Raw genomic sequence first — 13,358 nt, 5'->3', positions numbered from 1 at the left:
CTGAACTCTAAGGAATTTGATCGCAGAATGAAAAAGGAACATGAGAAATAATGTGAATGAAAATGATATTGGTATCTTTAAATAAAAGAAAATAATCAATAGGGATAAATACCATCGAACAGAAAAGATAATACGTCGCATATTGCTGAGAATATGAAATCCTATCTGTTACTGCCATTGATATTCGGTAATCGAGTCTTTTTCCCTGTTTGGTTTCTTCGCTAGGGGAGAAACAACTGCTGTAGATATCTTCTTATCCGCGTGCGTGTCTCTGCCGTTGTAATCATATGCTAGCATCCCATGAGAAGAGGGTCTGGATTCAACGCTGCAAGAAGATAAACGCTAGTTACGGGATTGTGAAAATTTTTTCCCCAATTACAGGGATAGAGGATCTTGATTGAACTATTATTGCCTGTTTATATGCTGTGTTTCTAATCAAGTGTTGTGTGAAGTATGGCATCTCCCTTCCTTTATACTATGAATACATAATAGGAAATTGACGTGTGTTGGCAGTAAGAATTTAAGAATTAGTATAATAAAGCTTTATCCTTGGCCTTTTCTTAACAGTTATGCTACTCTGTGTTCTCACATGCTTTTCACTTGTCTTTGGCTCGGTTCTACAACAACGTTTCCCGTATTTGCACGTAGCTGAAGATTAAAAATTTTCACTGTCCTTGTCAAGTATGGAGCTTAGGAATTGAACAAATAGAGAAGAGGCAGTTCGTAAATGACAAGAGTGAACGGGAGAAATTGGGGCACCATGCTTTTAAGTGTGCCAAATTACCTATTGACTGATCGTGTTTTTGGTTCTTAGAGCTTTGTTGAAGACGAAGATGAGCAGGATTTAACATCTAGGAAGCTTCGTTTGATTAAAATTGGCGCACAGGATTTGATCGTATGAGGATAACATAGATTGAAGCATCTCATTTTGCTGAGCTAGGAGTGATGCTGGGCTTTGCCAAGGCGCCTTTAGAGATTAGGACATTTTGTAATGAATTTTCTCATTCTGCCCCTGACTCCTAAAGATGCCGTGAAAGAAAGCCACTTGATCATTTACCAAACATGATATTAAAAAAATGCGTTTTTTTCTTACTCCCCCCCACCCTTTCCCCTCAAATCATGATTTTCTTCTACAAATTTTCTATTTTAATCTGAAAAGCAGCTTCATTGGCTAGAGTGAAATCTAAAACATAAGAGTCGAGTTTTTGACCTCTATTGATTTGACATCAAACACAACGATACCTATATCATGGAATAATATATACAAAGCTTGATTTTATTTTAAACGATAGTCTACTATCATTTAATAGAGCTAGCAATTAGGGTTGGGGGTTAAATGAGTTAGTTTTATGAAGTCTGATTATATCTTAGGATTTCATTTTGATCAGCCCGACCTTAACCTTCAAGGTCTTAATTTTTTTTATTTTTCAATTTAAAAATTAAAAAAACATATGTAAAATTTCAAAAAAATTTCTATGTAAAACATTAAGTCTAAAAAAATTAAGTTAATAAATACAACAAAAATTTAAGTCTAATGAAAAACAACATCACAAAATCAACATCAATAATAATTAGATTTTGCTAGCACTATTAACTAAATCTTAATGATTTTTATTATCATCACTATTAGTATAATTTTATACTTCTTCATGTGGAGCCTCATCAGTGGCAAATATATTAAAGTTTTAATATATTCTTCCTTCATCCTCATGTAATGAGGTTATGGTTTTAAAATTAATGTAATATTTAAATTTTTTAATATTAAAATTTAAAAAGATTGGCCCTTTTATTTTAAAACTTACAAAGGCCCTTTTAAATTCGAATTGTTAGTTTATACTCTAAAATAGCAATCTGATCTTAAATTTTTTAAACTTAAAAGGATTGGCTCAATGAATTTGACTTTAATTAATGACTCTATCATCTAACATGCGTAAAAATACTCAGACCATAGTTAAATTGTCAAAAAGATAATCAAAATATTTAAAGATGTCAACGTTGTAAGCTGGGGACGAAAGACTGTCTGCACGCGTATGTTTGGATTAAAGATGATATAGAAAGATTACTTGAGGTGGCGGCTATTGACAATTCGAGAAGGAAGAGGCTAAAAGTGGAACCAGAAAGGCAGAAATAAAAAGGCAAAGTTCCGTTGCCGGGAATCGAACCCGGGTCTCTCGGGTGAGAGCCGAGTATCCTAACCAACTAGACTACAACGCAGATTGATCTTCTTTGCTGTATATTTTATTAAATTAATATAACCTTCCAGATCTCTATTTATTTTTTGTTTTTGTTTTTGACTAGCGCAATTAAAGTTTAGTAACCTCTTGCATTTCAGCTCCACATAATACACGAAATCTGTAAAGCTCTTGTACTCATAAGCCATAGATAATGTGACTGAATTCTAATTTTATGGAAAGCACGAGACATGCATCTAATTAATTACTAATTCTTGCTCCCTTCCTTTAAAATATATACATTTTTTAACTAAATTTAATTTAAAATATAAGTAACTTAGTATGTGTGAAGTTTTTTTATTTTACCTTTTATATTTATTAACTTAGATCTTTGAGTAAATTTATCTAGTATGAAATGTATTGATAATAGGGGCTCAAGGTAAAAAGAAAAAACAAAATATATTTTTATAATAATAAAAAATTTATTAATATATGAATTTCTTAAAAAAATTATTTATATTTTTAACGGAAGGAAAGGTGACTCAAGTTAACTATATTAGTTGTCTAACAGGACTATTTTGAGGTTCCTACATTCGAAACCGGGAGCCTAGCTAGAAAAGAAATATACCAAAAGACTTGGGTCGGCAATATCATGTCCCACCAACTTACTTAATGTCTAATTTCAACCCAAGCAACGTCTAAACTCCAAAGAGGAAAGAAAAGGAATAAAAATAAAAAAAAAATGATAATTAAAATCTTATAAAAACATTAATAATAATTATACATTTTAAATTATTAAAGTTTCAATAATATATTATAGTCTTTACTTTCAATTAAAAAAATATAAATAGTCAGTTAAAAAATTGATAAAATATATTTAAAATTATTCACAATGTTAGTTAAAAATTTACGAAAATCAATTATAATTCTTGATTTTATATTGTCAATATATAGATAATCACTTGAAAAATAAAAAAAATATAATTAAAATTATTTATAAAGTTAGTTAAAAATTTATGAAAGTTAATTGTAAATTGCAAACCAATTACTAGAATTTTTTTTTTGTTGCCAATATATAAATAAATTATTTAAAAAATTTATTAAATACAATTAAAATTATTTATAATATCAGTTGAGAATTAACAAAAGTCAGTCATACTTATAATTTTTTACTATCATTTGAAAAATCAATAAAAAAATACTTAAAATTTACAAAAGTTTATTATAAATATTAAAACAATACAAAAAATAATTTATGAAAATAAGGGTGATTTGGCATTAGAATTTTAATAATTTAGAGTGTATAATTATTATTAACCTTTTTATGCAATTCCTAATTGTCGTTTTCCCTAAAAACAACCTTAATCACCATCATTCATCATTCGCTCGAAGCTTTTCCCAAATACAAGAAAAGCCATTTCTCACGTGTGAATAGGGAATCAGAAGATAAAGTCCATTATACAATCAAAGCTCACGAAAATACCAGACACTTCCCTTGTTTTCATGGATTCTGGGATTCATTCCAGAAAATACTCAGAAGTGGCTTTTCCTTTTTCCCCCTATTTTCCTGCAAACCTAAAAGGGATAATAAAAGAGAGAGGCTACTTTCAATTAACAGATTAAACCAGTCATAGCTGTACAGCTATTTGAATCAAAGTAGTCAGTTTCACTTGAACTTTTTATTTATCAAACTAGACATCTCTGAAAAATGCAGCAATCCGTTCATTAATTAGAGACATTCGTAGCAGATACAATACAACATACAACTCCATGTGACACTTTAAAATTACATGCAAACACTCCAAATTGTGTCGCACCAATGGCTAAATCATGCAATTCATCATCATCCCCAATTTGCCCTAGACATACAGTGATAACACATACTACTCCGCGAGGAATTTCTGGCTTCCATGTCAAAAGTCTAAGCTTTCTTTATACACAACAGAAAATAGTTGAAACAATGATCAGCTCAAAAATTAAAAAAGGAAATAGGTAAAAGATTTTACAATGTCTATAAACAGAGATACTTAAGCAACACGTGAAACAATTTATTATACAGAGGGCAAATTGCCCAGTTAAGCATGGACCGACGAGCTAAATATCTCACACCGGAAAACTGGAATAGCATAATGGGATAATACAGAGATGAAAAAATGAAAAGGCAAAATAAGCTTCAGTCATCTTGCTACTGCTGATTATTGGATTGCAGATTAAAGCAGGTACACTTATCCTTCATAGCTTCAGTCTCACTTCCATACTCCTTAAACTTGAACTCTTCGTGCTTATACGTAGAAGGCACCTTTCCTTCACTGTAGCATTGGTTACACAAACTGAAGTGACATTTGACTTCCTTGAAGCGGGAACCAATAATAGGGTAGCGACAAACTGAGCACACATAGTTGCCATGGCGCTTTCTATCCCCTGTTTCGAGCTTCAACAGAGTAGTCATGATACCAAAACCCCAATCTGGATCGTCAAACATGACAAGAAACTCAGAGAATGACACCAGTGAAGCATCAGATTCTCCACGAACTTCCATCAATTCACTAACACCCTGGGAAGGAACATAAATAGCCCTCAACAATTTGATGTATCTATTGGCATCAACTTTCTTAATCTGAGCACCACTTTCATTCATAGGACGCCACAGAAGTGCATCGAAGGCAACCCTTTTGCGCCTGTCTGGTGAACCGCCACAAATTGGAGCAAGAATAGCATAAAACATGCCCACATCAACCCTGCCCGAACCATTCTCATCCAAAACTGAAAGAATCCTCTCATTTATGGCTTTGACTGCTCCTTGAAACGTCTCAGGCTTCAGGAAATTAAGTAACCTGCGAAGTATTTCTTCCAGATTTGGCTTACGTATGGATTTTTCAGGGATGCCGGTACCAGAATAAGACACTGGCACATCATGTTGACTCATTTCCTTCTTCAAAAGCTCCACATTGCAACGACTCAATCTTGTAACCCTCTGAAATGCTCTAATTTGTAAGGCATAGGCTAGTTCCTGCCTCACAGTAGTCTTTTCTCCTACTACCTTAAACTTTGAGGCTTCAATAAGGCTAAATGACACATCTCCAGGCACATCCCCATTAGGTTTCGTCTTCTTTTTCTGCAGCTGCTTCAGATGTGAAATTGCATCATGCAATTCAACCCTATTTGTCATTTTTAATGCTTCCTTCAAAGCTTTTTTAGCTTCTTCAGTCTCTCCAGCTCCAAGTAAAGATACCGCCTTGTTTAGCTGTGCCCTCCAATGGTTTGGCCACACAGCTAGAACCCTCGCATACATCTCAGAAGCCCTCTGAAACCTACCCAGGTCCATATAAAGCCCACCTAAGTTGTACAAAGCATCTACATGACCGGGTTTCAGATCAATAGCTTTCTGAAATACCTCGATCGCCCTCTCATCCTCACCCATAGCGTGCAGAGCTGAAGCCAAATCACAGTGCGCATCAGCATAGTCAGGCTTCATGAAGATGGCCTCTTCCAATGCCTTCACGGCTGCCCTATATTCCCCTACGCCAAAAAGGGCACTACCTAAAAGTTTCAAAGCTCTAAAATGAGTTGGACAAAGAATTGCAGCTTCCCTATAATACTCACACGCACTTAAGACCATGCCTTCACCTTCAAGAGCAATCCCCAGATTGACATATATTTGCGGAAGCAAATAGGACCATTGGTTTCCACCAGCCTCAGCCGCTTCTAGTGCAAGCAAAAACTCTTCCTTGGCCTCCTTGTATTTCCCAAGAACATACAAGCAATTCCCAGCCCTAAAGTGCGGTCGGACATCAACAGGTTGCAACTCACAAGCCCTTTTAAAGCTCACCAGAGCCTCTTTAAACAGTTGATGTTCATATAGAACCCTACCAATTGCCATGTGGCCATCAAAAGCCTCTTCTCTGGACCTGGCACCGTCCGCACGACCCCTCAGCCCACCCAATTCTTTCAGAAACACTGCATAATCATGCCCAGACTCTTCCCAGAAAACCCTCTTATCCGAAATCTCCGTGGAAGGCCCCAATTCCCTCGACCAACCAGCATCCGAATACGCATCGAAATTATCCGCTTTTAATTTCCCATCTTTGGCTTGCTTCGTCTTCAATCTCTTTATCAGAATTTCCAAATCGTCCACAATCTTCCAGGTGTCGTCAAAGACAATTCCGTGGTTTGGCGACACAGCCCACGCAGCCGTCCTCTGCTTCTTCTGTGTCTCCACCACCACCCTCTCGTCCGCAATGGAAGACGAAGAAGCCTCAGAAGCCATGGGAACCCCTTGTCCATCATCCAAAGTGAGCTCCAAGCCAAGGGCGTCAAAGTCCCGGTCGACATCGCCCGCACCATCATCGTAGGTCCGCAACAAACCCTCGTAGGTGAGGCCCTTTTCCCCATCGATGAACTCGCCGTAAGTGCGGAAGACTTCGTCAAGAATGGCATTAATTTGTTCGTCGCTGAACTTGACCCTCGGGTTCACGGCCACGACGAGTGCGGCCATCTCTTCCTTGTTGAGACCCCCATCATGGTTGGCATCGAATTGCTGGAAAATTCGTCTGACCTTCTCTGATCTGCTGCCTCTAGTTGCCATGAGAGCTCGAAAAAGGGTAAACTGGTGGAGGTGGTGGCCGTGTTGTGACTGCGAAAGCCCCAAATTCTATGGCTATAAAACCCTAAATTCTGATATGATCCATTTGAGGTTTACAATGGCCGTTAATCTCCTGTTTATCTTTTTCGTCACAGTCAGATGATTTTTAATCCCAGCTGGGAAACCAAAAAGGCGAAAGGAGAAATACAACAGAGATCTCTCTCTCTATCCATTTTCTCTCCTGTCCTCTTTCAATCTGTTTCACTTTTTTTTTTCCCTGCTTTTTGTTAATTTTTATTTTATATGGTTAGACACCACAGGGTCTAATGATGGACTGGGTGAGTTGCGGGGCCCAGTAGGCTTACGATAGGATTTAATTTTTAATAACATTGGCTTGAAATGTAAGCGCGAACGTGATTGTGGAAAAATATGCCATCCATGACATTTTTTTATCAGGCCAATCAAACCACTATTTTTGTAAAACTGTTATTATTAACAGTCATTAGGTTTTCAAAAATATTTTTAATATATTTATTTAATATAAATATATATTTTAAAATTTAAAATTTAAATTTTAAAATAAATTAATTTAATTCTTATGCTCAGTTAAACTAAGTGTTCATTCATAACATTTTCTATAAACAATAAAAAATTGTACACGATTAGCTCACGTCAGAATAATAGGAAAAAAAAAAGGTGATTTAATTAATAGAGATTCAAATTGTGGAAAAATATCATTAAAAGATCATGGAAGCAACTTAATGTTGGACAAAAATTAAGAGATTCTGAAATATTATTGTAGAACTATGAGATTGATTTGAAAATAATTTTAGATGATAAAAAACTATAATACCCTTACTTTACTTTTTTCTAAAAAAAAATTTCATCTAGCGAATAATTTTTTTATTAAATACGAATAGGTACTTGTCAGTTAAAAATGGTTGCTTGTTAAAATATAATCAATATTTGTCCCTTCTCACAATCAAGTTCTTTTAAATTATTGAACTTATTAATTAACATGTAGCTTCATATTAAATTTAAATGATTACTTGTTAATTAACGAATGACTAGTTATTAAAATATGAACTACACTTATTCTTTCTCGCAACCAAGTACTTTCAAATTATTAAACTTGTTAATTAGTAAATGATTTTTTATTAATACAAATGGATGTTTGTTAAATAATGAATGATTGTTTGTTGAAATATAATTTATAATTATTTTTTTTCATAAATAAGTTCTTTCATATTTTTACGCTTGTTAATTAGTAAATATTTTTTTGAATGTAAATAGGTATTTATTAATTTATGAATGACTACTTATCAAATAAAAAAAAAGGAAGGAAAGAGTATTATAGCCTTTTTCTCTTTAAATTTATTTTTAAATCAATCCCTTAATTTTACAGTGATATTTGAAAAATTTTTAATTTTTGATTAATATTAAATACTTTTAATAATCCTTGAGTGATGTTTTCTACCAAATTATTTGAAATGATCGGGAGGCTAAAGGAACAGGGATTGAACAAGAATTAAATTAAGGATCATCAATTAAGTTTGTTATTTGATATTCTTTTAGTTAAAAAGGTTTATAATTAATTAAAGGAAGTTACTCCATACAAACTTGGTCGTGGCGGTATGCAGAAGCCAGAATCATGATTGCAATTTTAAAAAGCAAAGAAAACAACTACTTAAAATCAAACTGTTAATGATTATATTAACAACAACAGAAAAAAGAAAATCTCCCAATCACTCATTTCCTACTTTGTTTTGTCCGGTCAACCCTGCAAGTTTAACAGTGCACGCCCCCTTACATTTTTTTTATTCGTTTAACCAATTTTGATGATATTAAATACTTCTTTCCAATTTGGCTAACCTCATAATTTTAGAGAAAATTAATTTTTTAATTTTTAACTTAATTGTAATACAGTTTTTTAATTATGACTTGGTGTAATTTAATTTTTTAACTTTTAATTTTTTTATTACTTAGTGTGTGTTTGAATTAAAAAATTTACAACTGAAGTTATGATTCAACTGAAGTTAGCAAATTGAGGTTAAAAAAAAAGTCAGTAAATATAATGTGATTTATGTTTGGATATCTTTTTTTAAAAGTCAGTTGGATAAATTAAAATTTGTTTGGATGATTTAAGGTAAAAGTCAGTTGAAATTTTTAATTATTAAAATAAACATAAATTTTTTTATATATTTATATATAAAAAAATAATAAAAATTTGATTCCAAAACTCATTTCCCACTCACATCCATGAATCCTCATTCACCATCCTCGCCATCTCTGATCTCACTATCGTGACCCTCTTTTCTCTCTCACACAACATCACCTTCATCTTCTCCCTCCTTCAGCCTCACGACCCTCGGTTGCTCCCTCCCTCACAGTAAATGCAAAGCATGCATGAAGTCCCCAAAGCTCAACCTGTACGCCTTCAAGTCGACGGCGTCCGACACTGGAGATGGCCATATCCCTTTGATCATGACAACGCCATAGTGGAGGGCACCATCGCTGCTGGTGTAGCTATCAGTGAAACTGGCGAAGACACATTTGAAGGCACAGATGATGAGGAGAGTGTCGGCAAGGTGCTTGTTGAGGATGGTGTCGCAGCGGCCGTCGTTGGTGACAGCGGGGTTGAGGAATTGGAAGATGGAGACGATGCTAGTAAGGAGGACGATGACGTACAAGAAGAAAGCGAAGCTGGTGCCAGATGAATGAGGAGAGAGAAAGCATAAAAATATGAAAGGCAAATTGCTTCCAGCGACAAACGTTAACGCTCGAGGTAAAAAAGCCAGGTCTATGGGCTTCTAAAAAAACGCTCGTTTAGACGTAACTTAAGTTGAAAATTTTTGTTAATCCAAACAAGATTTTTTGAGCTTTTTAGTTCCTAACTTCAGTTTGGTTCCTTCTAACTGAGGTTAAAAGTTAATCCAAACATGCCCTTAATCCTTATTTTTCAATTTTTTTAAAAAATTATCCTTATCAAATAAAAGGGATAAAAGAAATGTGTATATCTTCTTCTAAAATATCCTCCACTTATTTTTGGATGTGAGATCTAAACTAACATGAAAAAAAGAGGTAATAAAAGTTGAGGGATTAAATTATAAGCGAGTTAAAAGTTAAAGAATTGAGTTATAAGCGAGTTAAAAGTTAAAGACCACAGTCGTAGCGAGTCATAACTAAAGGATTAAGTTATAAGTAAATTAAAATTTAAAGAATCAAAAAATTAATTTTTTTTAATTTTTAACATGAAAAATTTATATCATTATCTAATATCTAAATTATTTGGTGGAGTTCAGATTTATAAATGCAAAATCATTGTTTGCAAATCCGAACTGACCTGGCTATGCTGACCCATACAACGAGAACTAGTCACCTGGATGATTTGGTTTATTGATTAAACCGATCAATTTGTAACTTAGTTGAATCAGTCTCAACTCCAAAAAGATCATGTCAATTAGATGGGTTGACTTGGGTTAGATTGTCCCTCACTTTTTAAATTCTCCATCTAAATTGTAAATTGTGAATTAAATTCAAATTCCTTAATTAATATTTTTAATTTTAATGTATTTTATTACTGTAAAAAATTATAATTAATATTTCTACCAGACATGTTCAAGACTTTAATCAAATATGGATATTTTTTAGTATTTCAATTATATTGTATTATTTTTAATCAATAAGGGTCTAGCTTCGGGCCGACCTCAATTGGATCACTTACTCTTAAACCACTTTCTCAATCAATTTAATGATCAATTTAATTTTCAATATGTAGTGCTCCTTTGATTTTATTCACAAGTCACTTTCAATATGTTTTATCAATATAAAAAAAAACCTTCAAAACTTATTAACTTTATCTTAAAATTTAATAAATTTTAAACTTTTTTATTAAATATATACACTTAAATAACATATTTTTTCTTTAATGTTAATAGAGTGTAAAAAAAATTTATGATATAAATTTAATAACATAATTTATGAATAGAATAAAAAAAATTTCACCTCATGAATAGTATCATCAGAGATACAGAAGTTGTTTTACCGGCAATACAGCGTTTGGTAGGAGGGCAATAATGGGCTCGGCTGTCGGATGTTGTTACTTTTCTCCTCCTCGTCTGGCGCCGATCTACCATACGGCCTTACAAAATGTCAAAGGCATCCCACCCCATAGGCCCCACACAGCAAGCGACACAATCTAATTGTAAAAAGCTTTGTTTACACTTTAGACCTTTAACTCAGGGGAGGTAATTCTGGTTAAACCAGATGGGTTCAATCTAATTAAGTCCAAAATATTTCAGAGTTGGACTTGAAAATTTATAAGATCTTTTTACTTTGAGTTTATCTGAGTGACCCGAAGAAATCTGGGTAAACCTTAAATTCAAATAAATTTGGCCCAAATATTCAAGTTCTTTTTTTATTAGTAATAAAATAATTTAAAAAAGATAAAATTGAAAACATAAAATTTTTTAGAAGAAAAATTGAAATTAGCTAAAAAATAAAACTAAAATAATATTTAGTAATTTAAGTATTTGGTCGAATTCGAATAAGTTCAAAAGCATAAAGTGTTAGGATTGAGTTTGGTTATATAAATTTTTTTAAATGTTTGGGTATTCTAAATTCAATTTAAATAATCACAATTCAAATTAGGTCTAAGTCACCTGAATTATGGATTCCACTTTAATTTATCATTCTTCTTTGTCGCCACCATTAGATTTCTACTATAAAAAAAGTTAATTTATATTCATAGTCATTCACACAGAGTGTATGTTTATATGATCATTTGATTAGATACGAATCTGTCGTGCCCGTTTGGAATTACATTCAAGAATCAGCCACTCAGAGGAGTGCGTAGTCAACTTTCACATTAGAAGGATATAAATTGCCCAAAAAAGAATGGAAACTCAAATTTGTGGAATCAATTAGGGGTGTTCAGTCTAAACCCGTCCCGGTTGGCTCGGTATCATCTTGATCATATCAGAATGGGTCTTGTCTTGACTCGAAAATAATCGAGACGGAATTTTACGGGACGGGATAGGAAAGAGGTTCGGGATGGGACGGGACACGAGAACACCATCGGGACGTCCCGTCCCATCCCAAATATTATATATATTATTTTTTATTTTAAATATATTAATTATATTAATATAATTTATACTTATATTAAGTATATCAATTATACTTTTAATACTTGCAATTCTTATTTAAAACTACAGTTTTTTTATATTAATAATTTTAATGGCATGGAGTAAACATGATGATATCTTTCTTTATAATATATTAATTATATTAATATAATTTATTTTTATATCTATCTATTTAATAACTTTTATTTATAACATATTTCTTGTTTATTTTTAGAAGAGTAATTAACTTAGTATATCTTCACTAAAGTAGAAGAACAATGATTTGATGTTGTGTTTGACTTGCCTGTTGTTGCTAATCTTATAGCATAAAGATCATTTGTATTTGTTATTGTAATATGTAGTTGTGATTAATATAATTCAATAATTAATTTTAAATTATTGTTATTTATGTGTTTGTGTTGTTTTGATTTTAAACTTAATAAATTATATGATTTAAAATTTTAATGAACGTTATTATCTAAATCTTTTTTCGACATTATTCCATTTATCAAGACAGCGGGATGTCCCGATCTTGTCCCAGTCCTGTCCCAACTCTTAACGGGATGAGACGACTTTCGGTACAGGACGGGACGGGACACAAGATGAAGGTGTCTCGATTTCATCTCGTCCCGTGAACACTCCTAGAATTAATGAGAAGATAAAGTCATTTTCAGCATTTAAATGAAGTCAGGTTCAAGACTTCATGGTTCACTGGTTATTTCACTGTCCACTAAGACCAATGATTGTTGATGAATTTAAGCTTGATGGATTTTACTAAAATAGAAATCCGGAAATCGTATGGGCGCTGACGCATAGTGTTATTTCTGTTTCACATGCATTGGCATCGCTGTGCATTGGTTGGGCCGTTCTTCTTGTCTTTCATTCAGGACTTAGGAGGGGAGGGGTTCCTCATAAGAGATAACACTGCAAATTTAGACCATCATATTAGATTTCACGATTGAAATTTGATAGTTTTTAAGAGTACATATTAATATATGCTGTTAAAGTTTCATAAAAATTCTACAAATTTACAACGAAGGTATAGTAGAGAGAGGCAACAGTAAAAAAAAATAAAACTGTGGCTTACTATGCATCTTTAATTTTTTTATCTTTCACCAACCATTCATTCTCACCTTACATTCTTATGACGAATCACAGTTCGTGGTTCTTTTTGAAAGAATTAGAGATAATAATTTAAGTGGGATAGAGTTATTCGGATCGTATTTAAAATATCATATTCTCTTTTAAAAAATTCATATAATCAAATTCGATCCTAACTTTTTTCAGTGAGGTTTGGATTTGATTAAAGTTATCAACTCTACGTACAAATAGAATAATAAATTTTAGTAGGTGGATGCATTTAGATCAGACTTAACTTGAATCAAATTTATTCTAATTGATATTAAAATATCATACTCTTAAAAAAATTAATATAATTAAATTCAATTTTAACTTTTTTTCAAGCGGATTTGGAGTTGA

At 32.8% G+C, this 13,358-nt stretch overlaps 1 protein-coding gene and 1 non-coding gene across 2 annotated transcripts; both read right to left on the bottom strand.

The window, feature by feature from the left end:
• Positions 1 to 2,141: 2,141 nt before the first annotated feature.
• On the bottom strand, positions 2,142 to 2,214 carry TRNAE-CUC (transfer RNA glutamic acid (anticodon CUC)). The gene has a single exon. It is a non-coding gene; the product is annotated as a tRNA-Glu (tRNA).
• A 1,906-nt stretch (positions 2,215 to 4,120) lies between these two features.
• On the bottom strand, positions 4,121 to 7,019 carry LOC129300471 (uncharacterized TPR repeat-containing protein At1g05150-like). The gene has a single exon (XM_054939050.1). The coding sequence runs from the start codon at positions 6,754 to 6,756 to the stop codon at positions 4,357 to 4,359; it is 2,400 nt and encodes a 799-aa protein (XP_054795025.1). The 5' UTR covers positions 6,757 to 7,019; the 3' UTR covers positions 4,121 to 4,356.
• Positions 7,020 to 13,358: the final 6,339 nt, after the last annotated feature.

Source organism: Prosopis cineraria, unplaced genomic scaffold, assembly GCF_029017545.1.
Source record: "Prosopis cineraria cultivar Desert tree isolate PC_DT_omini unplaced genomic scaffold, ASM2901754v1 PC1606, whole genome shotgun sequence".
Classification (NCBI taxonomy): Eukaryota; Viridiplantae; Streptophyta; class Magnoliopsida; order Fabales; family Fabaceae; genus Prosopis; species Prosopis cineraria.
This window is presented reverse-complemented; position numbering and strand designations above follow the sequence as displayed.

Excerpts from the sequence above, each read along its gene's own strand:
- LOC129300471 (XM_054939050.1), bottom strand. The coding sequence starts at position 6,756 with ATGGCAACTAGAGGCAGCAGATCAGAGAAGGTCAGACGAATTTTCCAG.